Genomic DNA, 25,733 nt, shown 5'->3' on the forward strand with positions numbered 1-25,733 from the left:
GCCAAAATTAATATAATATAAACACTTGAAGATCTATTCATTACTAAAAGTGTATGTCTTATAAAAAATAAAGTAATGGTCAAAGTTGTCATATGGAATATTTAAGGTGTGTTGACTGATCATGTCATCAGCATTGAGTAACATTACAAATTAATGTTCCACCTTAAAAGTCGCCGGTGGTTGGCCCAGTGGATTAATTTTTCCAAGAGAAGTCAGATCTCTTACTGAGTTTGGTTTGCTTCAAGTCTGTGGTGCGGTACACTTAACCTGTGCCTCCTGGTTCACTTTGCTCTTGGCTGTTGTATTGAGCTGTCTGGATCACATGCTATTGCACTGGGACGCCAGAAAAAAACAATGAAACCATGTAGGCCTGTAATGCTTGCAAGGATGCAGGATGAGTAGTTTGGTCCATGGAAGATGCACGTCTCCAGATGTGGAATGTAGAATACATCAAACATTCTACAGCACACAGAAACACTGTGGTTTCCCTCCAATTTTAAGTTCATCTGTGGGGCTTCATAATCATTCTGCAGAGCCACGGCAAAGTAAAAACAAAACTACATCAGTATATATATAGGCTATAGTGTAACCAGAAAGAGAACTGAGTCATCTTTCATATGAACTCACACTGTGAACACAAAAACTGGGTCCCTTTTCCTTTGGTCCACCTATTGATGCACTTTAAGAGGCCTGAGCTCAGTTTGCCCGTAAAGGACAGAGAGTGGGAGCAGCCCTGTTGCTACTGAAACTAGTCAAAACTGCAAGGAAACCCCAAGGCCATCTGTGTGAGTGTGCCACGTGATCACACGTCAAACAAAGCAGCTGGCTCAAACTTTGATCAGTCTCTGTAGAGAGAGACAAACGGGCTGCGGAGGCGCTCAGTGAGAGGTAAAGTATACTCTGACTTTATGTGATGTGTCCACGCTTATCTGTCTTTAATGCAATGAAACGTAAAGGTTTATACAGCAGTGATGTTGCGTCATTGATTTCCGTGATTGCCCACGTGTGGAGTGTCTCCTCCCGGCACACTGAGAGAGGAGGAGGAGGAGGAATAAACGACGAGTTGTTCTTTCATTGAAAACGTTAACTTTTCTGTCTGACTTGGACGCATGTAACAGCTGTGGACTAGTTTGGGACAAAGCCGGTGAGGATACAGTCAAACAGAGGTAACTTTACGCGTCTGTCGCTGGAGTTATTTGTGGCAGTGTAACTTGTGAATGGAGACATATTTAGGAAGTGATGCTGAAGTTTCCCGCCTGGCTCACTATTTCACCAATAACCGAAACTTCACTTGTTTTTACCGCGTTTATAAAACATATGCTCCACTTACATCAGCATTGTGAGTCTACGCATAACTACATTTATGTGTAGTTCTCTTCATCTCATCATATTGAAGTTATTGCTGGGTCAGTTACAGTCTTCTCCTGTGTTTACAACCGTAACTACCGTCTGTAACGTTAAACAAACCTTTCTCAACCTCACTTTAATGTACCTGTTTGGTAACATTATTGTGTCATTGTGTTAAAATACCTACCAGTTCATTTGGAAGTGATATATTCAGACCTTTATTTGAAGATTTGGCACCTCATTTACTGGCATAAGTTCAGAGAAAGTACAGTTGGAACAATACAGTCACTTCTCGATTTAGATATGACTGTCTATGGCTGTGGTTTTCATTTTTATATGCCCAAAGCACACCAAAGGGCATGCCAAAATTAAAGGTTTCTATACTAATATCAAATAACAATTGACAACCAAGTATTCCTCATGAAATATTTATTCAAGGATTCATTTTAAACCAATGACTCATCCGTTTATAAGGGAAATAGTGTAAGATAATGTGATGTGTCACACACGTAGAATTCCCCTCGCAAACAGCGACAAATAAGTTCCTGTGAAGGTTTTTTTTTAAATTTAGTTAAATTAAATTAAAAAAATTTAGGTAGAGTTTGCCTCTTTATTTGGAAATGGGTGCGTACAACATACTGATACAGTCAATTAAAAATTCCTTCATAACTTTTTGTGTAGGCCCAGTTAAATGATAATGTGTGGCTGTCACAAAATCCCACGCCACACCTGGATTTGCATCACGGCACACCATTTGAGAACCAGTGGTCTATGGTACATAATTTAGCTTTTTTAAAGATGCAATTGGTAACTTTTGTGAAATTAGTTACTGTTAATATCACTGTATTTTGAAAGAAGTACATGAGACAGATAATTTGTGGGGGGAAAAAATTTCCTACTCCTGTTCCCATTGCTTGTAATGGCATTCATACTCATGGAAAACAACCAGTCAGAGCCGAGGAGTCTCTTACACAGCTGTCAAGCACGTCAGTCACTGTGCATCAAACTTCCAAACTAAGCAGCACTGATCAAATATGTATTAGAATTCAGTCACTGCATTGCCTGTTTACTGCCTCAAGTGTTTTCAGAAACATATATTAGTGTACAGTTTAGCAGCAAAACAAGAAAGTACCGAGCATCGCCCCCCAGCTGGACCAACTTTCTCATTTTACAGCTAAACTGTACACTAAAATATGTTGCTGAAAAACATTTGAGGCCAGAAATAGGCCATGCATTAACAAAATCTTGATTCATATTTGATCAGCGCCACCTAGTTTGACAGTTTGACCATAGTTCACGAGAAGTGATTGACATGACTGACAGCTGTGTTAGAGAGGTCTCGGCTCTGATTGGATGTTTTTGTTCATGTGTGGTAATGTCATTAGAAGAGCTATAAGGCGTCGACAGAGGATTTTTTTCCTACAGATTATCTATGTCATTTAGTGCTGTGTGAGTATGTTGACACTTTAAGCAAATATAGCAGTTATTTTTTTGTAAAAGTTACAGCTGCAGCTGTAATATGCAAAAATAAGTCAACTCAGTTTTTAAGTTACAACATGTATTTTGTTGTTTTGATAATACAATGTCATGTGTGTTTTTCCGCTCTCTCAACAGGAACATGTCCCGTCCAGCAGATGAGTTGGGCTACAAACCACTGGACGGCGGTTGGGGCTGGGTGGTGGTCTTTGGGGCCCACATTTCCATTGGATTTGCATACTCCACATCCAAAGTCCTCTCCATTTTCTTCAGTGACATCCAGGAGGATTTAGGGGCCAGCTACAGTGAAATAGCATGGATATCCTCTATCATGCTAGCTGTCATGTATGCAGGCGGTGAGTTGATTGATCTGTATTTGTTACATTGGGCCGCCCATATGGAAAAATAATCACTATTATCTGTAGGGTTCCTTGTGACCTTATTAGCACCAAATCCTTCAGTCTTAGGCAGTGTCCTCATTTAGGATCCTACTGGCCTGAGGATAGAAGCTCTTCCTGAGCCTCTCAGTGCTGGCCCGGTGTGTCTGCTGCCTTCTTCGTGACCTTAACAAGGAGAAAAGGCTGTTTTTTGGGATCCTTAATGACTGTCTTTGCCTTCGTCATGTAGCACCTGGTGTAAATATCCTTTAGGCAGATTAGAGCAGCACCTATAATATGTTAAGCTGAACAAACCTCTCTTTGCAGTCCTGTTTGGTCCTGTTTTTGTATCAGGCAGTGATGTTCCCTGTCAGATCGCTCTGTGTATCAGGAGTTAGTGCTGAAATGACATCTGTATAAAAGGGACAGTCGGTAGGATGGAACCGTGGAGATGACATTTTGATGATGGGTTATGTGTTAGCTCCACTGCTGGGACATTTGAAACGCAACTGATAGCAGTTAGCAGCTAACTCAAAGAAGAACATTGGCCAAAAATGTACGCAAATTGGGAAAACAATGAGGTCTGTGAGCTCCTTACCCTCCAAGCAGAGGGCGAGATCAACCACCATATAACAGGGGTCCTAAATGATTGTTATTGTCATGTTAATGCCATTGTTATTGTTTATAAAGCACTGCCAGTGCAAATGTTATTTGTCACACTAGAGGCCGATGCTGTTGTATAACATGTCAAGCCTGTCACGCCTCTTTTGCATCCACAATGCTGGCATGCTGTCTAAAATCACATAATGGGGCAGCATGATGCCACAGTTGTTTGGTTCTGTATAAACATGCAAAGGCATTATTAGGTACCATGTTGTGGCCCTTTAGTGCGATCTCTGTGTGAATAAGGCTTCAGTGTTAAGGATGAAGGTGGAAGGTGTGCTCGTCTGGCCTCACCACCTGGGATCTGCCTGTCAGGAAGTCACGGATCCACATAAACACAGTGAGGTGGCGATAAATGCTGAACTGAAGTCAGTATCAGCAATCTCACATAACTCCCTTTCTCATCCAGATGGGATAGGGTGGTGTGGAGGATGTGTACTATGGCGTCTTCCATTGTTGATCAATGCAGTCAGGGTACGTAATAGAAAATAATGCTGTTGTCTTTTTTGTGATTATATTAAAGGTTGATATTGCACATCCATAAGGAGAGTTGTTCTCTTAGTAGAGTTTATGCAGTTTGTGAAAATGTGATGACTTTTAGTTCAGTGAGAGAAAAGATGAAAAACATTACCAAAAGTAATATGAATGTAGACGACATATACGTGCAAGTTATATTTATTTAAAAACTGCAACCAAGACGTGTACTGAGGGGCACATTACTCAGTTGAAAACAGTTATCTCTGGTGGACAAACTACATATACATATATGCTTATATATGCACCTGTGATCTGCTAATATCAGCAGATACAGTTTGTGCTATATCAGTAAACCACCTGGGTACCATAAATGTAATAATTTCAAATCCAGAGTTGCAGCAGAGATGTATGGAATTTAGTGTGTGTGTGTGTCATAAACCTTCAAGCCATCACAGGTTCTGTAGCCAACACCTCTAAATCAATACCTTTTACATAACAAGAGAAAGCCTTTATATTGGTCTTTTTCTCCTGGTGTTTTTGTATAGTATTGTGTTGTGTTCCCTTAGGGCTCTTATACGCCGAGTTCACCTCCAAGAACTAGCACTGATAATGGTCCGCTGATCAAACACCCCTGAAATCATCTCACATCTTCTCTTGAAAGTTGCACTTGAACACACCACAAAGATTAAAGCTAATGGCCAGCTGACCGCAGACATGCTTCTTTACAAAGAGCACAACTGTTGTGCTGTAGGGTCATTTGGGCCAGATAGATAATTGATAAATTGACTTCACATGAGTCACTGCACACACAGAAATAGTGTTAAGCAGTTTAATAAGAGGAATGATGTTAGCATGTGTTACTCATGTGACTTATATTTAACTGTTTATACTGAAAACGTTTACATTGAGTCATTTACAAGTAGTTCTCCTTTTCCTTTTCAACATTCAGGTTCAACATAAAGGTTCATGCAGAATGTATCTAAGTACTTTGATGTGAAAGGGTCTAAGATTTGCTGACATGGCTTGATGCCAGAAGAAGCTCTCCCTTTCATACAGTTACACCACTACTGACTGCTCACTGTGAGCAACTACACTCAGGCCAGTAGTGGCACTGTCACAGTTGTCAGTATCCAGGAACTATTTATTCCAAAGTGGTTCTCAAGTTTTTTGGCTTTTGACCCTTCTTAGCCAAGCACTGCTTGTTAGTACTCATAGGCTTTCATCACAGTCTGAAAATTTCTATGAGCTGTCAATAGTTAAACCAAACAGTTGTTTGAGTTTCTTATTAAGAGATGAAACTCTTAACTCTCTTCTTAAGACAAAATTTAAGATTTTAGAAAGGTCATTCATAACTTTGGGTAGTAGACATGTTTTCTTTTGTCTTTGTCTCCTTTCAAATCCTGTGAATGATCTTGTGACCTGATAAGGATTGTGACCTCATATGACATGCAGAAAAAATGCAGCCTCTTCATTCATTTGGATGGGACTACTCTGTTGATGCATAGTTTGATGATATCTTGCGAAAACCCACCTACAAGGATTCATATGATATCTAACAAATCAGCGCCCAATTAATGAAGTTATGTACTTCATGTTAAGTTATGATGGTTAGGTTTAGGTAAGTTAAATTATGTAGATTAGGTTTACGAAAAGAAACATGTTGATGACATAAAGTTCACTTGGCTTTCTACAGTTCTGAACAGCAGTCTCCTGGGTGAAAGTCCTATGTTGTTTGACCCATTCACCATCCCAACCTGCCTTCTTACACGGACTTTCGCTCTTTTACCACCTCCTTCTTTACTCCCATCAGTCATTGCAGCCTTCCGATTTCATGGGATATACTCACATTTCTTGCTCATGACTACGTGGGTATAAGAATAATGTTGCATTAATCTTCATAGTAGTGCTGCACGATTAATCTAATCGCAATCACGATGTCAGGCTGTGCGATTACATAACCACATAAAAGGCTGCAATTTGTGATTTAATGTAAATAAATGTTAACGTGTGCACCTGTGAACGTGACTGCCTCTCCTGTAGTGTGTGGAGTTTGTTGACATTACGCCCACAAGCTATCCTGGTGTGTGCAGCACGTATGGTCATGTGACCACCCAGCGTGCAGCAGTGACCAACACAGACGCTGAAGGAGAGCATGAGCACGACCAAGAACAGGCTGAGTTGGTGGCGAAAAAAAACGCAACTTCTATTACATGGCGATACTTTGGATTCAGGTACGGCGACATTGAACAGAAAGATGTGCTGTATAAAAGTTTAAAAGTTAAAGTCGCCACGTCCCGCGGCAACACAACCAATCTATGTCAGCACTTGAGACAGCACAGAGAAAAGTAGGAAGAATGCAAGCGAGAGAAAGCCGAGCCGTGTAACGTCAAAGACAAAGAGACAACTGAAAGACACCAGAGCCTCATAAAACAACATCCAAGCACAGTTGCGCAAACATTTGTAAGTGTCACTGGGAAATCACGGACTCCATAACAAACTATATAATAATAAATGAAAAACTGAGCAATTTTGCTCTGTTTCAGCCCACTTGACATGCTGCTGTGTTGTGCTATGGCGTGCTGGAATTTGTCATTTACGTGACAACGCCTGAACGCAACACAGGCTCGCTCCACTGTAGATACAGTGCCGTGCTGCGCTGCTGTGTGAGCAGCGTGTTTGACTGTGCTCAGTCTGCTGATGGTCATTTACACGCTGTTCATAACAATAACTATGTTGGGTCAGGTCAGTGCCCCCCTAATATCATGTAGGGGAAACACTGAATCAAGCAAGAAGACTAATTATACCATTTTTTTATTATATTGTAATCGCAAATTGCGATATTGTCCACTCAAATTGCAATCACTCATTTTTCTCAAATCGTGCAGCACTATTTCATAGGTATACGTATGTACAGTGCATTAGAACTGCCTGGGGTGCCAACCCAGAGGGTTTTGGCAAAAGAATTGTACCTGGCTCAACTTTTGCTGAAACTGAATAAATGCAATGACAGGTGGAAAGGTGCTGTGTCGGCCAATCAAATATGTATAAACAACATTCCTGGTAGATTACTTTGTAATGGGATTGGCAGTGTTTCTACTGCTTACCTCACACTACCTCATCTTTATTTGTTCATGTTGGTGTCCTCTGTGCTTTTGTGTGTCCTCCAGCTTGTACTGGATCTATGACGACTGGTTGACAGATACCAAATATGCATGAAAACATGGGAAGGTCTGAGTTGTTGGATCAATGGTACAGCCTGCCTCTCATGGGTCACGTCTGAGCCCATTTATTGTTTTAATCACAGAGAAAAATTGGTAGATTAGTAAAATAAATAGTAGCAGTAGACCTTTAATTATCTAACAAAACAAGATGCAAAATACTAAATAGAACATACTATCGATGGTTCAGTGGCTACATTTTTGCAACAATTTCCATAGCAATGTTAGCACAATACAAGCTTTTTGAGATGTGTCGGTAGCCTAACAGAAAAGTTCCACCTGGGCCCATGTCACACAGGATACACATGCCACATCACTGCTTTCACAACTGGCAACAATCTGAGAAATCTACAATGACTTCTCCACAGTGGACTCATTAGATGACACTAAATATGACAAAATAAAAGTCTTGTTGAGGCTTTGTGTGAATATATCAGCAGCAGCTTTCAAGGTTACAGGACAAACGGGTTTGTGACTCACCTGCATTCAACTTAGAGAGGCCTAACTGGTGAAATATTCCCCTCCACTGTGGCTCAGGCACAGGGTTTTATCATATTGTCCTTGGCAAGGCCTCAGCAATGTCACCCAGTGGAGGAGAGAGACAGGGGAAATATATCAGAGGACGGTTCAGCACACTTGGGTCTGACACCGGAGCCCCATGGGAGAGACATGACAGCCTTTTCAGAGAACCTCTGACTCAAGGAGTCCGAATGATGAAGTTGTAATGGAAGTAGAAATGGTGGTGGTGCGGGAGATGCCCTATTGTGACACAGCTACAGTGAGAGAGATGATCTATCTTTGACCCCCGCAGGCACCTGGTTAACTGTATAAACAGCGGGAGGGATATTTTTATTTCATGTACTGTAGTTAAAGTAGTACAGAAGGTACAGTTGAGGACAGTTCTCTCCAGCTCACCGTGAAGCAGGAAAGCAAGATTGGTATTTAGAGTTAATGACATAAGGACACACGGGGACATTTTTAAGTGAATTTTCAGATCTTAGTTGTGATATCAGTGAAGGGACATTAGCTCTGTCAGTGAGGGATCTCCCAGCAGCTTGGCAGCTTGTCTTTATCTTCCTCTCAACCCTCTCTTTAATGTGAATTAGCTGATGAATTGATTAGTTGAGTTCAAAGTGGAGATGAAACATTGAACAATATGATTGTGGTTTGTTTGGTTTTTACCTTAGGCAAGCTATGACACTGCAATCAAACTTGAACATCACCTAGATTAGCTAGAAAATTAGATCTCATTTTAATTTTGTGCCAGTAGGCAGCCATCTTTCAGTAAGATTATTGGTGTGGTAACAAGAATGGTTGTTTACTAGGAGTGCTGAGTACAACACTGTTCTTCAGACTAGTCAAGTGCTGATACAGTCTGAGATTTTTCTTGAGAAATAAAGATCCTCAAACTCAATTGCCAATGCTTTTTGAGCCAATGAGACCAAATATTGTGGTAAGTCTTGTCCCCATGGAGTCGAACGACAGCTTCGACTAGCCGACTGTGGAACTGCAAGCAAACTCCAAGTTTGCTTGCAGTTCCACATCTTGCCTAAAGTAAAAAACACATAAACTGCAGTCAGATGTTCAGTGTTTCATCTCCACTTTTTCTGTAAGCAAATGTGTCAGACATCTCCTGGTCACAACCTCTAAATTGGGAGGGTTTACTGTGTTTCTCTAAACTGTTACAGTAAACTGCATTTCTTTGGGTTTTGGACTGTTGATTACAAAAAAATTTGTACACCAAAATTATTAATTGAGAAAATAATGAGCAGATGAATTAATAATGAAAATTAATAAATGCAGCCTTGTAACTTGGAATTACATCGTATTTTAGGGATGGGGTAAAACATCAATACAGCATAGTATGGCAATATTGTATCAGCACACAGTGCCAAGTATCAATTTTTAAAATATATAAATGACTAATAATACAAATTCAATTAAAGTTTTGGTAGCTTACTAGAGAAATATAATCGATTGCTTTATCAGTCCACTAAATACATTTTGCTACTGCAAAAAACAAAGAGGGGAAAAAAAAGGCTGAAGTGAGATGAACAGATTGAAAACTTAATTTTATTAGATAAAACAGATGTTGACGAAGTTTTCCTTTGGGGACATAATTTATAGTTGAAATAAAGTAATAAATATTTTATCGCAATACTCCAAATCACAAAAAAACATCACAATAATACTGTATTATGACTTAAGTATTGTGATATCATATCGTGGATCCTCTGATGATTCCCACCCCTAGTGTATTTGTGAATTAATACCGCTTGGTTGCAGTGGAGCCTGATGACATTAGATTACCAGTGTATAGGCAGTGTGACATGCTGACAAACTTTAGTGTATTAATGCTCTGCAGTAGCATCAAGATATAAAAAGGCCTGAGGAAAAAGCAAAGCATGCAAAATACATTTAAGATGTTATGTTCTGTTGTTGGTGGTCAAAACTGTGTTTAATGTGGTCTTAAACGTTTCTGTTAGCTCTGAATATGTCCTGCTTTTTATCTGACAAACTGCAGCCTGCTGGCTTGATGCTAAATCCTTAAAAGTCCATGCATTGATTTATATTGATTTGGAAGCGTAAACACTGTGCTGAAACATTTTAAACCAGAACTATGCCTTTATGAGTAACTATATCTACATCTAGAAATTCACATATAATGTAAAGAATGTGGTTGTGTAAATCCTTCACAGTTGGTTGTAACAAATTTAGATATACAAGCATATCCACTTTTGAAGAAAATTCAGAACATATTTTTGTTCACACAGATTGGGTTTGAGACAACATACTTTCCCTCTTAGTATAAATCTGTTTCCTCATGCACTGAGAAATTAATCATCAGCCACAGAAAACATGCTCTTGAAGACAGTAGGTGTTTGCCAAACATGTAATCCTCTTACAGCTCGCTGGGCTGTTTTCAATTATCCCCATCCACACAGACGCACTTCCCACCACTGCCTTGAAAAGCTGCTGCATGTTAACGTTTTCAATAATCACGACAGCCCATATATTAGTTTGATTGATGCCCTCCCCATTTTTCTATATGAATTGAGTAAAATAAATCTATATTCAAACGACTGGTCTTATAGCAGGAAGAAGAAAGAAGTTTTCATTATGATTTGCTGCAGAAGGACTGGTGGTGCAATGTCACTCTTTTAGGCAAGGTTATGAATGAAGCGAAGACTGACAGCATATAAAAGGCTGTTTAATTGCTGATTGATTACTGAGTGTAGCATTTTACATCATATAGGGAGGCTATAATGAGTCGCCAAGTTGCGTCGCAGTGGATGCAAAAGTGTGGAGGTGTTCCATCATCTGCTGTGATGTCCTTTTGCCCTTGGTTTAGACCTAGAGTCAGAACTGGTGCTGCTGTGTTAACGCTTGATACTAGCATTAGGTGAGTTAATTACTAACTACTAACTGTATATTGTGAGATGTAACAAGCTCATTCTGAACCGCTTTCTCTGTCTCTCTTTGTCTTTGCAGGACCAGTGAGCAGTATGTTGGTCAAGCGCTTTGGAAGCCGGCCAGTAGTCATACTGGGTGGACTGATGTGTGGGGTCTCTATGTCAATTGCTTCTTTTGGGAACTCCATCGTTTACCTCTACCTTTTCATTGGTGTCATTGGAGGTACACTGCTTGGATTTCTTTTTTTACAATATCTTGTTAAACTGCAGCCTGAAAAGCTTTAGCCAGGTTGGTAGATTTTATGACTTGCATAATAGCCTTGAGAATCCATTGACAATTAGTTAATCACTGCCCAAAACTAAGACAAGGTACCCCTGTGTTTGCAACCAAGAGGATGAGCCAACTACTTCCATGATATGGATCCCAGGCGTGTTTACTACTTTGCTTACCATTCCTATCAGCCCTGGTTCAGACCCTCTGTGGTAGCGATAGTGTGCATCTTTTCATATCCTTTCAGAATCTCAGGGTTGCCAGATCTGCTTCCCTTGACTATGCTGCTGCGCTGATTGTCAGGGCCCAGGGCTTCTGCCCCAGCTCCTGGGGTGCAGTTAGAGCACCAACGGGACCAGGACCAGGACGGTAATTAAGATAGAACCATCCCTGATCCCAGAGAGCGTGGTCTTCCGTGGCCCTCTGTACTCTCCCGTAGGCTCCGATCATGATCGTCACATGGGGGCTCCCTGCCACCCTGCGAGGCTCATTACCCTGCCAAGGACTGCTGTGAAGGATTAATAGGCCCAGCAAGTGGCTGGGCCATGTGTGTGCCCAGGGGCATGTGTGTGCCCTGCTCTGCTCCCCTGTGCCCTGGCGCACCTAACATGCAGACGTACGCTACACACATGCATACACAAATACACACACATAGGAAAAAACATAACCATTAAGTTGAAAAACACCCCGCACTCAGTGAGAGGCTTTTAGTAAGTACTTATCCTTGCTCCTAGCAGAGATTTCAGATTTAACTGATTGTCTTTGTTTGCAATCCATCTGCACTTTTTTAGGGGGGGCTATCATTTTGAAATAGGCATGAATAATCCAAGTCAGCTGTATTGTCATTGGACAAGGTTGCAGAAAAGCAGTTGTGGATTCATATACGGCATAGAGGTCAGCATATTAGATGTTTTTTTTGATTGTGTGACAAGAAAGGACATTGAAATAATGAATTGGTCAAGGTGTAGGCTGCATAGAGCAAAACAGTTGTAATCGTGACAGTAGCAATTAAAGATTGTAAAAAACTTTTCAGATGAGCAGTGTAAAGTAATGTGTGAGTGCAGGGATAGGTCATCTCTCTGTAAAGCCCTTCCATACGGTTTATCTGAGAGTTGTTTGTTACCATAGAAGGTCTGGGTTCAAATCCCAGGTGGCGGTTTGTCTGGCCTGAAAAGTGTGCTGGTGGTATCGACCAAAATAACCCAGTACCAAGTCGTATCAAAATGTCTCCAGTCAAAAGATACCTGCATTGGATCCTTTTTTCGCAGGGGGTCTGATCCCGGACCGTCTTGTCTCCCCATCGGCTCAGCAAACTTTCTGTTACAGCTGTCTCTGCCGCTTAACTTTAGGCGAACAGTTGGTTGATCATCTGCTTTGTTAGCACAAGCTAACACAGTGGCAGCAGCTGACATCCAACCCTGAGCTGTTAAAACAGTCCCAACAAACCAGCTCGACTGTAGTTACACCTGTTTGCCATGTGATGCTAAGAGTTAGCCCTGTCACTGTGTGCACGGCTGGTCAAACTCTCACAACAGTCCCTGGCAGGGAGCTCTCACTCCAGCAGCAGCTACAGCCCATACAGTCTGTGGTATGGTGTATTTGATGGAGTTGGCAGTACAGTGTGCGGAAATTGCACCGAAATGTTTGAAAGTATGGCTTAACGACACGCCACTCCATTTACATTTTAGGTATCACTCCTGGTATCAGTATCACTTGAAGGGTACTGGTAGTGTAATTTTTTTTTTTTTTTTTTTTTTTTACAATATCCAGCCCCACTGGTAGGAGATCATGATCTTTTGGATAGGGTACCTGTCTAGAGGGGGTGGATTGCATGTCTTGTCATGCCTCACTAGGACAGACGTCAAAGGAGTAAAGGATTGTGATGAAGCAGCACAAAATAGTAAAACAGGCAGGTGACAGTTAAATAGAGTGTACTCTGGGGGCCCCGATTGGCTGATGGACTTTACACTGTACTGATAATCCACCTACCAGTAAAGACATAGTGATAATGTTGAGAAACAGTTGAGTTTTCCTAAACAAGAGTAAATTAAACCAAATGACACAATCGGTCAGAAGTCAACATACACAGTTTAGCTAATTCTGTAAATTAGTTTTCACATTTTATTTCTAGCATTTCATCCATTTCACACATTTAATTTGTTTTCAATAAACCTCCCTGTCCTCCTAATTAAGAAATCATCTACCAAATACACAATAAGATGCCCTTTTTTGATGCCTGATGTTTGATTGACCAAATATTTCCTTAGATTGTGATCACTGAGACCCTCAGAAATCTAATAAGATTAGTAACTTGTCATGTAACCACTGAACCACTGATGAATTAATGACACATGCTTTGTTAAGTGTTGTTATTTTTTAACATTACAAAACAATGTGTTTCTGTGTTAAATGTAGATGTAAAAATATTGTAAAATCAAGATTGCTGAAATACACTTTTTCTATAAATCTTAATTTTTATAAATCCTCTGTTTGGACACACACACACACACACACACACACACACACACACACACACACACACACACACACTAAAAAACTTTTTCCTTGAGCTTCATCATGGCACCTGAAACGACGATTAAATTGACATTGGAAAGGGAGCATATAGCACCCTAACTATCTACCTGTAGCTCTTCATCTTCATGGAAAATAAGGTGCTATTAAATTGAATTTTTTTGGTGGGGGTGGGGGGGATTTGAAAAGCAAGGGAGTGAATGTATTACCTAGGCTCTCCAATTTATTTCTACTTAAATGGAGAAATTATTTCTGAAATAATTCCAGCATTCTGTAATGAGAGTTTAGCCAGCAGAAGTGAAATGAGATGAAACCTTAATGAGCACCAAGCAGAATCAGTCTTGATTTAATTCAGCGTGTACCCTTTGGAGTTTAGGTTCAAGAGGGTTTTCTTACTGAGGATTTTTGAGATGTGACTTTTGCAATCTGTCTGCATACAGGTTGTGGACTCTCCTTAAACCTCAACGCATCTCTCACCATCATCAGCAAGTATTTCCTGGCCAAGCGCCCTATAGCGAACGGAATAGCCATGGCCGGGAGTCCAGTGTTTCTGTGTCTGATGGCCCCGGTCAACCAATTTTTACAGCAACATTACGGTTGGAGAGGAAGTCTTCTTATCCTCGGGGCTTTGATGCTCAATTGTTGTGTTGCTGGGGCCCTGATGAGGCCTGTTAATGAACCTCCTGAGACACCCCCTTGTACACCAGAGAAGAAAGTGGAGGAACAGCCAAACAAACGCAAAACCAAGCTAAAAGAAAGCTGTATGAACAATGCTAAGAAGTTCTTGGATTTGACCTTCTTTAGGGATAGAGGCTTCGTCATTTACCTCATTGGGAATGTGCTGTTCATCTTCGGTGCCTATGCGCCCATTGTGTTTTTGCCAGCATATGCTGTTAGCATAGGCGTGGAGGAGTACTCTGCAGCCTATCTGCTCTCTATTATGGGCTTAGTGGACATGGTTGTTCGGCCTGGCACCGGCCTAATAGCCAACACCACGTGGATCAGGCCCAGAATCCAGTACTTCTTTGGCTTTGCCATGGTTTTTAACGGCACATGGCACTTACTGTGCCCACTCATCAAGAGCTACGCCTTCCTGGTGGTCTATGCAGTATTTTTTGGCCTTGGTTTCGGCATGGTCTTCGCCATGATATTTGAATGTCTAATGGACCTGATGGGAAATGAACGCTTCCCCAGTGCTGTTGGACTGGTCACCATCATCGAGTGCTTCCCCATGCTACTGGGACCACCTGCTGCAGGTAACTGTACACACTCTCCACAAACTATCCCATTTACACACATGATAGGATCAGTCTGACTCACTGAAAGAAAACAAAGCCCCTCTGAAAAACACTTGTCCGTGTTTGTCTTGATTGTTGAATCTGATCAGCCAGGCACAAGTGTTTACTTTCAGCTCACTCTAGATTGTCGTACACTGATCCTTTCTGCAACTGAAGGACCAAGAGAAAGTGAATAATGCACACATGTTGTATATACAAACACACACTTGAAAAAAAAACTTCACTGCTACAGCAGAAATAAATAGCCAGTTTGGTGCAAGCTCATGTGTAAATATGGCAACACAGTGAATTACAGCAAAGAGGAATTCTTTCTTTATCCTTCTGAGTGTTTATCTCCGTCTTAGTCATGGGCTGTGCATTGTGTTGCAGTAGAGCTCAGCTGCCTGCTACGGTGTCATTACTGTAAGACAGAGCAGGATTATCACTGAGTAAGTGGGGCTGTTTCAGGATGCACAAAAAAGTAGCAATTGGTCATGGTTGTTTACCACTGTTAAGAAGCTGTAGTCATTGCTCAGGCTTTTATGGAGTCTACTGTAAGCTTTGGCCTCCATACAAATGTTGGAAAATGTGCAACTCAAAGCTAAACAGCTCAGGTTTGCAAGCTTCCTTTATATTTACTGATCATTATTGGATATAGGATATTGAAAATTACATATACTGTCTCAAATGTTCTGTGTGTGTGTGTGTGTGTGTGTGTGTGTGTGTGTGTGTGTGTGTGTGTGTGTGCGTGTGCGTGTGCGTGTGATCCAATCAAAGCCAAATTATGCTGGGAGGGCAGACTAATGGTGTGATCACACTGAACGAGAAGTGAATTTTCATGCCAAATACTTGAGTGTTTTTGGACTATTTTCCACTGGTGAATATTCGCACTTAGCAACTGTGCTAACGGTTGTGCTAACTAATTGCTAAGTTAGTTTGCAGTAAAGTACACTTGATAGCTGGAATCAAGTGGTGTGAACACAGGAACATGGAGGCTCTTGGCTCTGAAACAACGTGAACCAAGACGGCAACACTCTTTGTTATCTTTTATACTATCACATTAGTGCATTTCTTCTTACTCCTTTTATTGTTTACTCTCCACAATAAAAGACCATCTTAAATTACTTATAGCAGTTTCCAAATGAGGAACTAGTTCTATGGCCTCGCTCACTAATCTCTGAGCCCTCTCCCTTTTTTTCTGTCTCTGCACAGTACTGATGTTGAGTGGTAGAGATTTGGGTGCCTACAGATGGTGACATTGTTTGTCCTAACCTTTTCTGATTCTCCGTATCGGGAGGAGAATCTCAACTAGAACTCAAAGCTGATAGGCTTTCCCGATACAGCATGGCGCAAATTTCTCATGGAAGTTGAAAATTTTGAACTATGATGGATACACACATTGGTGAATTTAGCTACTTGAGGTCATGGCTGCAATACATGGGACATGAATGCAGCGCAACACATCTGCTGCAGCATGCCCCCAGCAGAGCACGTCCATTATAATCAAGCTGCAACATTGACTCCAGAAGCTGGACATCGGGCATTGCAAGGCTGTTTCTCTTCTTTTACGCGGCTGCTTGTTTTGTTTTTTTCTCTGCGCGCAACTCCAATGCCATCCAACAGGTAAAATTAAACCAACTGTGTAAAAAAAAGAGTACAATCTGTTTAAAAAAAAAAAAAGATGAAATGAATACCTCATTGCACAGAGAAAATGCGAAGCAACAGAGCAGCCTTGTGGGTGTTTTTACATTTCATTAAATAAATCAGTGCACCCTGATGGTAAAACGATCCAGTTAATTCATTCAGAACCAGTTAATATAGCCTATCTGCTTCCAAACCCTCTATAACCAAAGGTATTATGACTTGGCAAAACTCAGTACGAACACAGTGAAGCTGGCAGCAACCACACGGTAAAGAACCACCGCCCTGCTCTGCTTACCTGACGCGTCGAGCCAGTGTCCCATGTTTGGCTGTCATTTGTGTCACCTGCTGCAAATATGCTTTTGTTTGCTGCTTTGCATTGACTTTGTATATGTGATCCCAGCCATGCAAAAAACTCACGTTGCATTCAGCATGAACACACCATAAGAGGCAAAGCTCTAGCCCTATGCCCCTCTAAAAAAAACCCTATTATGGGAGTATTTCATGTTTTTGACCATGAACCATGGATCTTAAAATGAGTGTGCACTACAGATCACCCTACTTTGATGAGATCATTGGCTGTCACAGACTTCTCTCATTAAATCTTAATCTATATGAATAAGACTTTCATTCATTCATCATTGAGTCACTCCATTTAATACATGTTGTTAGTGTGGATTTACATAATGGGTCAGACTTACTGTACATATTTGAATTGCTCAGCATCAACCTACGAGCTATTTTTGCTTACCAGTCCATCAAATACAAAAAAACATCCTTTTTCAGCTGATGACTTTTATCTCCAGCATTCTTCTGTCTCTGATAGGGCTTTAGATTGAAGTGTTGGAGGGCTGCCTTCATGGTCTAAATAACTGTGTAATCAGAAGGATATTGTTTACTCCCTCTGCTTCCCTGCCATTTTCTAGATTAGTGCACTTTTGAAAAACCCCACTGTAAAACATTCTTCACTTGATTCAGTAAAAACAGAAGCATAGAACCTAATGACTGCCTCTGAAAAAGGAGCCATTGGAGAAAATTGTTTTTGGCGACAATTTGTCATCAACAGAACAAAAGCACTTTGATTTGTGGTTATCAGAGTCTGTTAAGCTGCCAGAGTGGCAGGTAGGAAATCACTTCTTCTAGCATGTAAATGTTTTAATGCTTTCTGCTGAAGTAGCGACTTTGTTGTGAAATAATAAAAATGTTTGCTGCACTGGATACACATTGTGTAACAAACTGCAGAAAAAGTAGAAGTACCACACCCACAGAGTCATCGCATTCTCTAAAGTTAGGAGCCAGATGGCTCTGCAGTTATTGTTTTACAGCCTAAATGATTTTTCACATGTCAAAATGAAATGTAATCATCAAGCAACAGCACTTTGATTTGTTAATAAAGGTTTGGCACAATAAGTTGATGGTCAAGTTTAGAGCTGTAACGATTAGTTGATTAGTGAATCATCCTAAGAAAAATCATTTTTAAAGTAAAACTACCAAATATTCCACAGAGTTCCAGCTCCTCAGTTGTGAGAATTTGCTGCCTTTCTCTGCTTTATGTCATTGTAAACTGAATACAATTGGACATTTTGTCGGACAAAACAAGACATTTGAAGAATCAGCTTGCGTTTGGGGAAAATGTGGTGGACAGTTTCATTTTATAGACTTCAAAAAACCTGTCAGATTGATATACCCTGAAATAACTGTTAATCCCAGCCTGACTCAAGTTATTCATATAGCCCAAACTCACAACTATGTCTCAGTGGGCTTCTGTACAACATACTGTAACAACATACTCTTTACACCTTCTATTTGGAAATCACACACACAAAAATGACTTCCAAATTGCATTAAAAAAATCAATTAAAGGTCCAGTGTGTGGGATTTGGAGCATCAACTGGCAGAAATTATGGAGTGAGCTGTACACTCCAAGGACTTCCAAGGAGTCCACCATGTTGTTCTACAGAAGCCCCAAACAGACAATCCATGCACTGGCTCTATAGGGCCATTTGTGTTTTTGCGTTGGCAACATTTCTGCAACGTCACCACTAGATGGCTCTACATCGTACACACTGGACCTTTTAAAGTTGATTGCACTAATCAAGGATCCTTATAAAAATCTGACAATGCCGAGCAGTCAAATGTGTCCTGCAGTAAGATTTAAAGTTTGCTGCAGTCACACTAATTAAGAAATTGACCTTCTAAGTTATACTCCAACATGCTGGAAGATGTCCTTGTTTGCTGTCTTTTAGTATAACTGTTACTATGGTCCATGTGAGTTTTAGCCCATTTTGTCAACCATTACATGAACTACATGCACACAGAGATACTTTCTCAGTCATAATGCTGGTATTGTTAACTGATGTGCCTTTAAAACTGTCAGACATGGAATAAACAAACTATCAAAATGACCAAAGCTTTTATTTAGTGCTCAGCATGTGCACTGATCAATAGGTCAGCTTTCAAGTTCACTGAAAGAGGCCTGTTTAGTGTCCTACATAAACACACTGAGGACGCACAGTACTGTAGCTGCACACGACTTTATCAGCTGTACATATCGGCCAGCTGACAAATGCTTCTTTTGCCTCCAACCTGAGTTTTAATGAGGTGAAAATTTATAGGCCCCCCAGTTTGTCTGGTGCGACCCTGTTCTGAGGCGCTCATTTAATAGTGTAAATAAGTGCCTCCCTGCACGTCTACCATTCTCCTCCAGAGGGCACAATCGTTATGTCTCCCCTAACTAGTGCGCTTGTTACTGCTCCCCCAAACCTCCGGGTCAATCCAATTAGGAGGAAGTGAGGTAAGTGGGTGTAATTAGCCTTTTGCTGTGGGTGTTTAATGACGCTCAGTTCAAACTCTCATTGAAGTCCTGTACCTGGGCCATAATTAAGCTGTGAATACATTAAAAAAGAAAGAGGTGACTATGCCAGATGGACTTAATTACCGCTCAGCCAATCAAGGGCTGTCTTAATGAGGGTGATGGTCATTGTCGTACGCGCACCAGATGAGTGCTATCAATCAGATGATACAGAACTGCATCGAGATCCAAATACAAAGTGACCCCTCCTAGTGTAGTAAGGAAGTACATGCAGTACATGCACACACACAAATGTTAGCATCATTGTTGTAAAGATGATAATGGTGCACTTAAAGGGACCTGCCAAGGGCAATGCTCTTTTGATAAGATACTGTAATTTGCTTTGCAATGAATTCGCCTCTCTGTTAAGCAAAGTGGTGGACTCAAGTCAAATAAGTTGGACTCGAGTCAGGCTCTAGTCACAAATTTGATCATTTTAGACTTGACAAAATTGAAAAAGACTTGCAACTTGTCTTTGACTTTAACACCAATGACTCTTGACTTCATTTTGACTTGAGCCTTTTGACTTGAGGGTACCTGATACCTTCCCCTAAGCCCACGGACTTAAAAGTATGTCATTTAAAAAGTGTGCCACAATTAATTCATTTCCAGAATCAACAAATATTTATGTTAATCTTCTTATTTCCTTTAGACCAGTGGACCCCAACTTGTCCAGCCACGGTGTCCAGATTTCCCCCTTAGTCATTACAGAAAATGTCGAAGGAGATATAAATACAAGACAGGACAGACAGACAATTCATTACAATTCATTAACAAACTTGTTTTAATAAAACAACAAAGCATTTGTTTTTGTTTTTTAAATATAAATTTAACATTTTATTTCTCTGTTGTTAAAATGACATTACATTTGGTAAAGAGTGCATTACGACTTGTTTAAGACTCTCCTGAACTCAAAGTTTAGGACTTGAGACTTGACCTGGGACTTTAGTTCAAAGACTAAAGACTTACTTGTGACTTGCCAAACAGTGACTTGGTCCCAACTCTGCTGTGAAATATTGGAATCTGCCAGTCATTAAAGGTTGGAGTAAAATATAAACTGGGTTGTCAGAAACACTCCTGAGCTTGGTGATGTGATAATGAGCTAATGGTCAAACCATTTTTACAAAGTATGTATTTTTTGTGACTGGATGATGCTAAGGAAAAGAGAACAAACAAATGACTTCCCTTTACTCAGTTTGTTAAAGGTTTGTTTGGTGTCTGTAAGGGCCACTGAGAGAACATATTCCTTCTGACAATGATTCAGATATTGTATTTCTTATAAAAATGTTGTAGCTATTGAATCACTCTTCCACTGCATCAGTAAGGCTCTAAAGTGGTATAAAGGAGGGATAGTAATATAGTGAGATGGACAGATAGACAGACCGTCATACATGCTGAGACAGAGAAAGAGCAACTCTTGCCCATCGATCCGTGTCTGGAGGCAGGGGGGGGTCGGTGTGCGGCTAAAACCTGGAGGCTTAAATCTGATCTAAACTACATTTGTCACTTTTCTGCAGACTTGGGCTCGATATTTATGGCTCTGAGAATGGGCCTCTCTTCTGATTCGTTTTGGTAGCAGCCGTCCAAATTGCCTTCCCAGAGATGCAGGGAGAGCCAGGAAGGGTGTAATGGCCCTCTGTCATTTCCGACATGGCTCTTCTCAAATTGGCCCGCTCCCAGTCTCACTCCCTCGCGCGCACACACAGAAGCCAAATCTGAGTTTGGTCTTGCTCTTCACCTTCAAACTTGTAAAGTGGTCGAATGAAGATAGTATTCAGTGACATAGATTGTGTTTTGCTTGTCATGGTGTACAACATTTCCAAGTGTGTTTTTGTTTAGACATAGGGTGGCATAAAATGGGTACAGCTGACACTCACTTTGTTTGAAATATAATTTCTTTGCACCCTTTCGCCTTTCTCCACACAGGCTTACTGGTGGACATCTTTGGTGACTACAAGTACCTTTTCTTCATGTGTGGCGCAGTGATCACAACTGGCGGACTCTTTCTCTTTTTCATGAACATCTTCAACTCCCACTTGATGGAAAAAGAGAAGGTGGCAAAGGACGGAGAGCCGAACCAAAAAACCAAAGAGAACCAGGACCAGAACCAGGTGAGTGTCTCAGAGATGAAACAGATCCCTGAGGCAGCAATTGGACGAACTGAGCCAGAAGCTAAAGCGAACAGAGTCTAGAAAGATCCATGCCTGAGGAATGTGAATTAAATGAAACTTCAGTAAGGTGCTGTTAAATCACTACAGGAGAAGCAGCTGCACCTGGGTGACACAATGAAAGGAGCGCCAGTCACATCTCAAATGGTGGAAACAATGTAGAAAGTATGATGGAAATAGGGCATTTGTTTGTTTCATGGATTCATTTGAGGAAGGTTACAGCCTCCTTAAGTTTAAATGACAGATAAGTCCCATGCTCTATGTGTGCCATGCCATGACTTAATCACAAAGTCTGTTTCCATTTCACTTTGTCGCATTTTGCTTCGATACACCAACTTTCTCCCCCTAAACCAATTGTAAAAACCTTCATCCTGTTGAACAAAAATCATATATGATTAACTGTTTAAGTCAAATTTACCAAGAAACAAGACCAACAGCTTAAAGTCATGCTAGGGGCTCTATACGGCTGTATTTGGGCCTGGCAGTGCTTTAAGCTAAATGTCTGCATGCTAACATTTACACAATGAAGATGCTATAAACGTGCTAATGCTCAGCAGGTATAACGTTTACCATGCTTCCCGTCTTTGGTGTAGTGTGTTTTCATGCTAACATTAGCTAATTAGCACTAAATGCAAAGTACTGCCAAGACTTATGGGTATGCCATTAGTTTTACAAGTATTTTTTCAGCAAAAACATTTTTAGATTTCTGATTATGGTGTTCACCAAAGTTATACAATTTCTCCTGATGTCTGTACTAAATTTCATGGCGATCAATCAGTAATTGGATTGATTGCCAATCCAACCAAAATGTCAACTGCATGGTGATACTACTGAGGAAAAGTCAGACAGTGGGATTTATTATCGGGGCACCCTGACTGGTTTAGCCAAATTTTGAACCAATTCTTTTAGTAGATGTAAAGATAAGTTAAATTTTATACTGTGAATGTACAGAATTCACAAGTCACTGTATGCTGAAATTCATACCGCCTCAATATATGAGAGCAAATATTTGCAGTAACTTAACTTCTTTCTCTCACGTGATCATGAACGAACACTGTGACTACTACCTGTTCATCGCACAGTCATCTGTATATGAAGATTTTAATTGTTCTTATTGTAATGTGCGTAACCTCAGGAGATTTTTTCACCTGCAGTGTTTACATGATAATAATAAATTAATAAACATCATAAAACTGTCAATTTGTTTTACACATCAAATACTGTATAATTATTCTGGAACCACTTAGTCCTTTTTTTTTTTAACTTGCAACAGCTGTAGACCAAAATGCCTCTGGATGCAGCTGGATAGACCTCAAACCATTCAGCAACAGAATGTGACGTAGGGCTGTGATGCACAAATGTAAACACACGATGGTGGTGTAGCATCAATACGGCTGCAAATGTGCCAATAAAAACAAAACAGTGCTCCTCTTGTCCAAGCAAGGTTTATGGTTGCTGTCGTGTCCCCGGCATAAGTGTGTGCGAGCCAAAAATGACATAATCACATATTTTGTTATAAGCCCACAGGCCCTGCAAGCTGTCGGTCATGTATAAACGGCTGTGATTGGCCTGAAGTGGGCCAGGTCGGCTGGAAATCTGTTTGGGTTTTTTTTTTTTTGTTGTTTTTTTCTAGAATGTGAAAGGCATGACTCCTCCTACTCTCCCTGATTGGCCAGTACTCTTTGCCTTCATTGGTTGCGTTGGTTAGGTTTAGGCATGCAAAGTAGATTGGTAATAGTTAGGGTTAGAATATAAGGGTAAGCCAATCAGACGCAGTGTAAGGCAGAGTAGGGCGGGTCGTGCTTTTGCCATCGACCAGATGCATCTGCCAGAGCAAATAAAACAACTGTTTGCAGATGTGTCTGGGTCAAGTTCAATCTGAAAAAAGTGTGCAGCGTCACAGTTTCTGGGTTGAACAACATGTTCATCATAATGGTGTGAAACTGTGTGTAATGGGCTTTGAGTTACGTCTTCCCTCGTTTGCTTGGTGTGTAGAGGTGTTACCCAATGTGTATATAAACTCTGTCCAATTTAAAAGGCATTGATGCTTGCGTAACACAGTATACACAACAGGGTGTTCAACGCATCAATGTTTCTGTTTAGATAAGCTACATTTCGTCAGGGCTGAATGGGCTGAACTAGTAGCTGCCAGCAAAGGACATGGAAGTATTAAAAGTGTAAGTGGATGCTTTTACTGAAACAAAACCTTTTACTGAAGTGTGATATTGACTTTTATCATTCTCTAAAGCAAATACTGTCTTTTTAAATTGTCAGTATTTATTTAATTTGAGTTTTTATGCTGAAACACATTATAAACCGTGATGTGTGTTCCACAGTAATGTAATAATTTTATGTTGACATTTAGCAGTGACATTTGTAATTTGGGCGAGAATGGATTTGCATGCACTGTTAATTGATTTGATGCTGTGTGTATTTGTGCATGTGAGTGGATGTGTTTATTGGACTGAGTGGCAACAATGAAAAATAATCCCACGTGTACATATTGTAGGGTTATATTTTAAGGTGATGGCAGCTTTTTGGATTCTGTATTCCAGAGAATTCAATGAAAGATGTAGTTTACTAGTTTGATTATTAAAGCTGCATTTCAACTTCTGACATCTTGTTTGCACTTGTATTGTACAATGTACCATCGATACACTGCATTCATTTCATAAAATCTTCATTCATTTGACTCTGTGTTTCATTTGTTTTTATTCTGGTAGGCTTTCATCATATATCAGAAATTTGGTTTGCACCAGTAAAGTCACAACTATTTGTTATGTCTTGTCTTTTCAGCAAATGAGGACAACAAATAGTCCAGTCTTTTTTCCTTCATCACTTATTTAAGAGTTTTTGCATTCCACATCCAAGCACAGAGGTAAATGACACTCAGACACAAGAGAAAAGCCGTCAAATCAAGATCTACCACGCAGCTTCTCAATGTTGGTGGCCGTGTCCAATTTTTCACGACAATTAGAAGACTGGGGAACAAGTTTGGAAATGTCAGCAGCTTAAGGGCGTGAGCACCTAATGAAGCAAGGCCCGGATGTTCCAGGCTAGCGCTCCGAGCTGCATGCAGCCCCACACACATCAGCAAATCAGTGGGCCAATAAATTAGAAATGCACGCGCAAACACACATACACACACATCGGTGCTACCTCCTGTCCCTTCGCTGAGTATTAGGCAAGGTCTTTGGACATGACAAGGTGGAAAGGTACCCCAGAGACGAGGCGATGGGCGCTGTGACCGGAAATCTGTTTATCATTATTATATTTCCTCTCACCTCCTGTTCCCCTCTGGCCTGCTGACCCTCCTCTACAGCCCGCCCCCCCTACAGTGTGTGTTCTCTCTGAACTTCATGACCGTTGTCCTCCATGCTTGATGGTAAAAAAATGACTTCTGGGTCTCCAGAGGGGACAGTTGTTGGTCAGGTGACTAGGTGATGCTGGTTGAAAAATACTGAGGAGCAAAAAAAGATTCAAGAATTATGAATACCATGCCTTAGGGTAGTTTGATATTCTGCCTTATTGTGTAGTAATTTAATAGCTGCTGCAAGGTTATACGCTCATGCTGTCAACAAGTCACATGAGATTAATATGAGCATCCCCAGCAGAGAAATTCCCCTTCCTTTGGGTGCTCACAGCCCTTGCAGTTTGAGTTTCAGTGCCTTCCTAAAGACACCTCAGTGGGACGAGTGCTGGCGTTGCAACAAAATTAAATCTAATTGCAATATAGCTCGAACACACTAAGTGGCATCCATGTCTGCAAATTTAAAAAAAGTGAGTTCATAAATGGGAAGAGAAGCCGTAATCGAGTTTCTTTCTCATACTCCCCCTCCCTCAAAATGATCATTTGTATATCAATAACTCACTCCGTGTTATGTGTAATTCATGTGGGAAACTTTATCTTTCTTGCACGCCCCCACTGTAAATGAAGAATCCGAAAACTGAGAATGTTCTTAATGAACTGAAGGCAGGGGGGGCCGCATTTAACAACAGCAAAAATATATCAAACTAGAGAT

The 25,733-nt window shown here is 40.7% G+C and overlaps 1 protein-coding gene across 3 annotated transcripts; it reads left to right on the forward strand.

Annotated features, from left to right (window-relative positions):
• The first annotated feature begins 764 nt into the window (after positions 1-764).
• LOC126386202 (monocarboxylate transporter 2-like) lies at positions 765-24,404 on the forward strand. Of its 3 annotated transcripts, none has more exons than XM_050038394.1 (5): positions 765-888; positions 2,962-3,179; positions 11,051-11,194; positions 14,215-15,030; positions 21,470-24,404. In XM_050038394.1, exons 2-5 carry the CDS (start codon positions 2,966-2,968, stop codon positions 21,733-21,735), a joined length of 1,440 nt encoding a protein of 479 aa, XP_049894351.1. In that variant the 5' UTR covers positions 765-888; positions 2,962-2,965; the 3' UTR covers positions 21,736-24,404. The 3 variants fall into 3 exon arrangements, with proteins under 3 accessions (XP_049894351.1, XP_049894350.1, XP_049894352.1); XM_050038393.1 differs by lacking the exon at positions 765-888 and adding an exon at positions 982-1,166; XM_050038395.1 differs by lacking the exon at positions 765-888 and adding an exon at positions 1,000-1,144.
• The last annotated feature ends 1,329 nt before the right edge of the window (positions 24,405-25,733 follow it).

The sequence above is a fragment of the Epinephelus moara genome, chromosome 24 (genome assembly GCF_006386435.1).
Source record: "Epinephelus moara isolate mb chromosome 24, YSFRI_EMoa_1.0, whole genome shotgun sequence".
Classification (NCBI taxonomy): Eukaryota; Metazoa; Chordata; class Actinopteri; order Perciformes; family Serranidae; genus Epinephelus; species Epinephelus moara.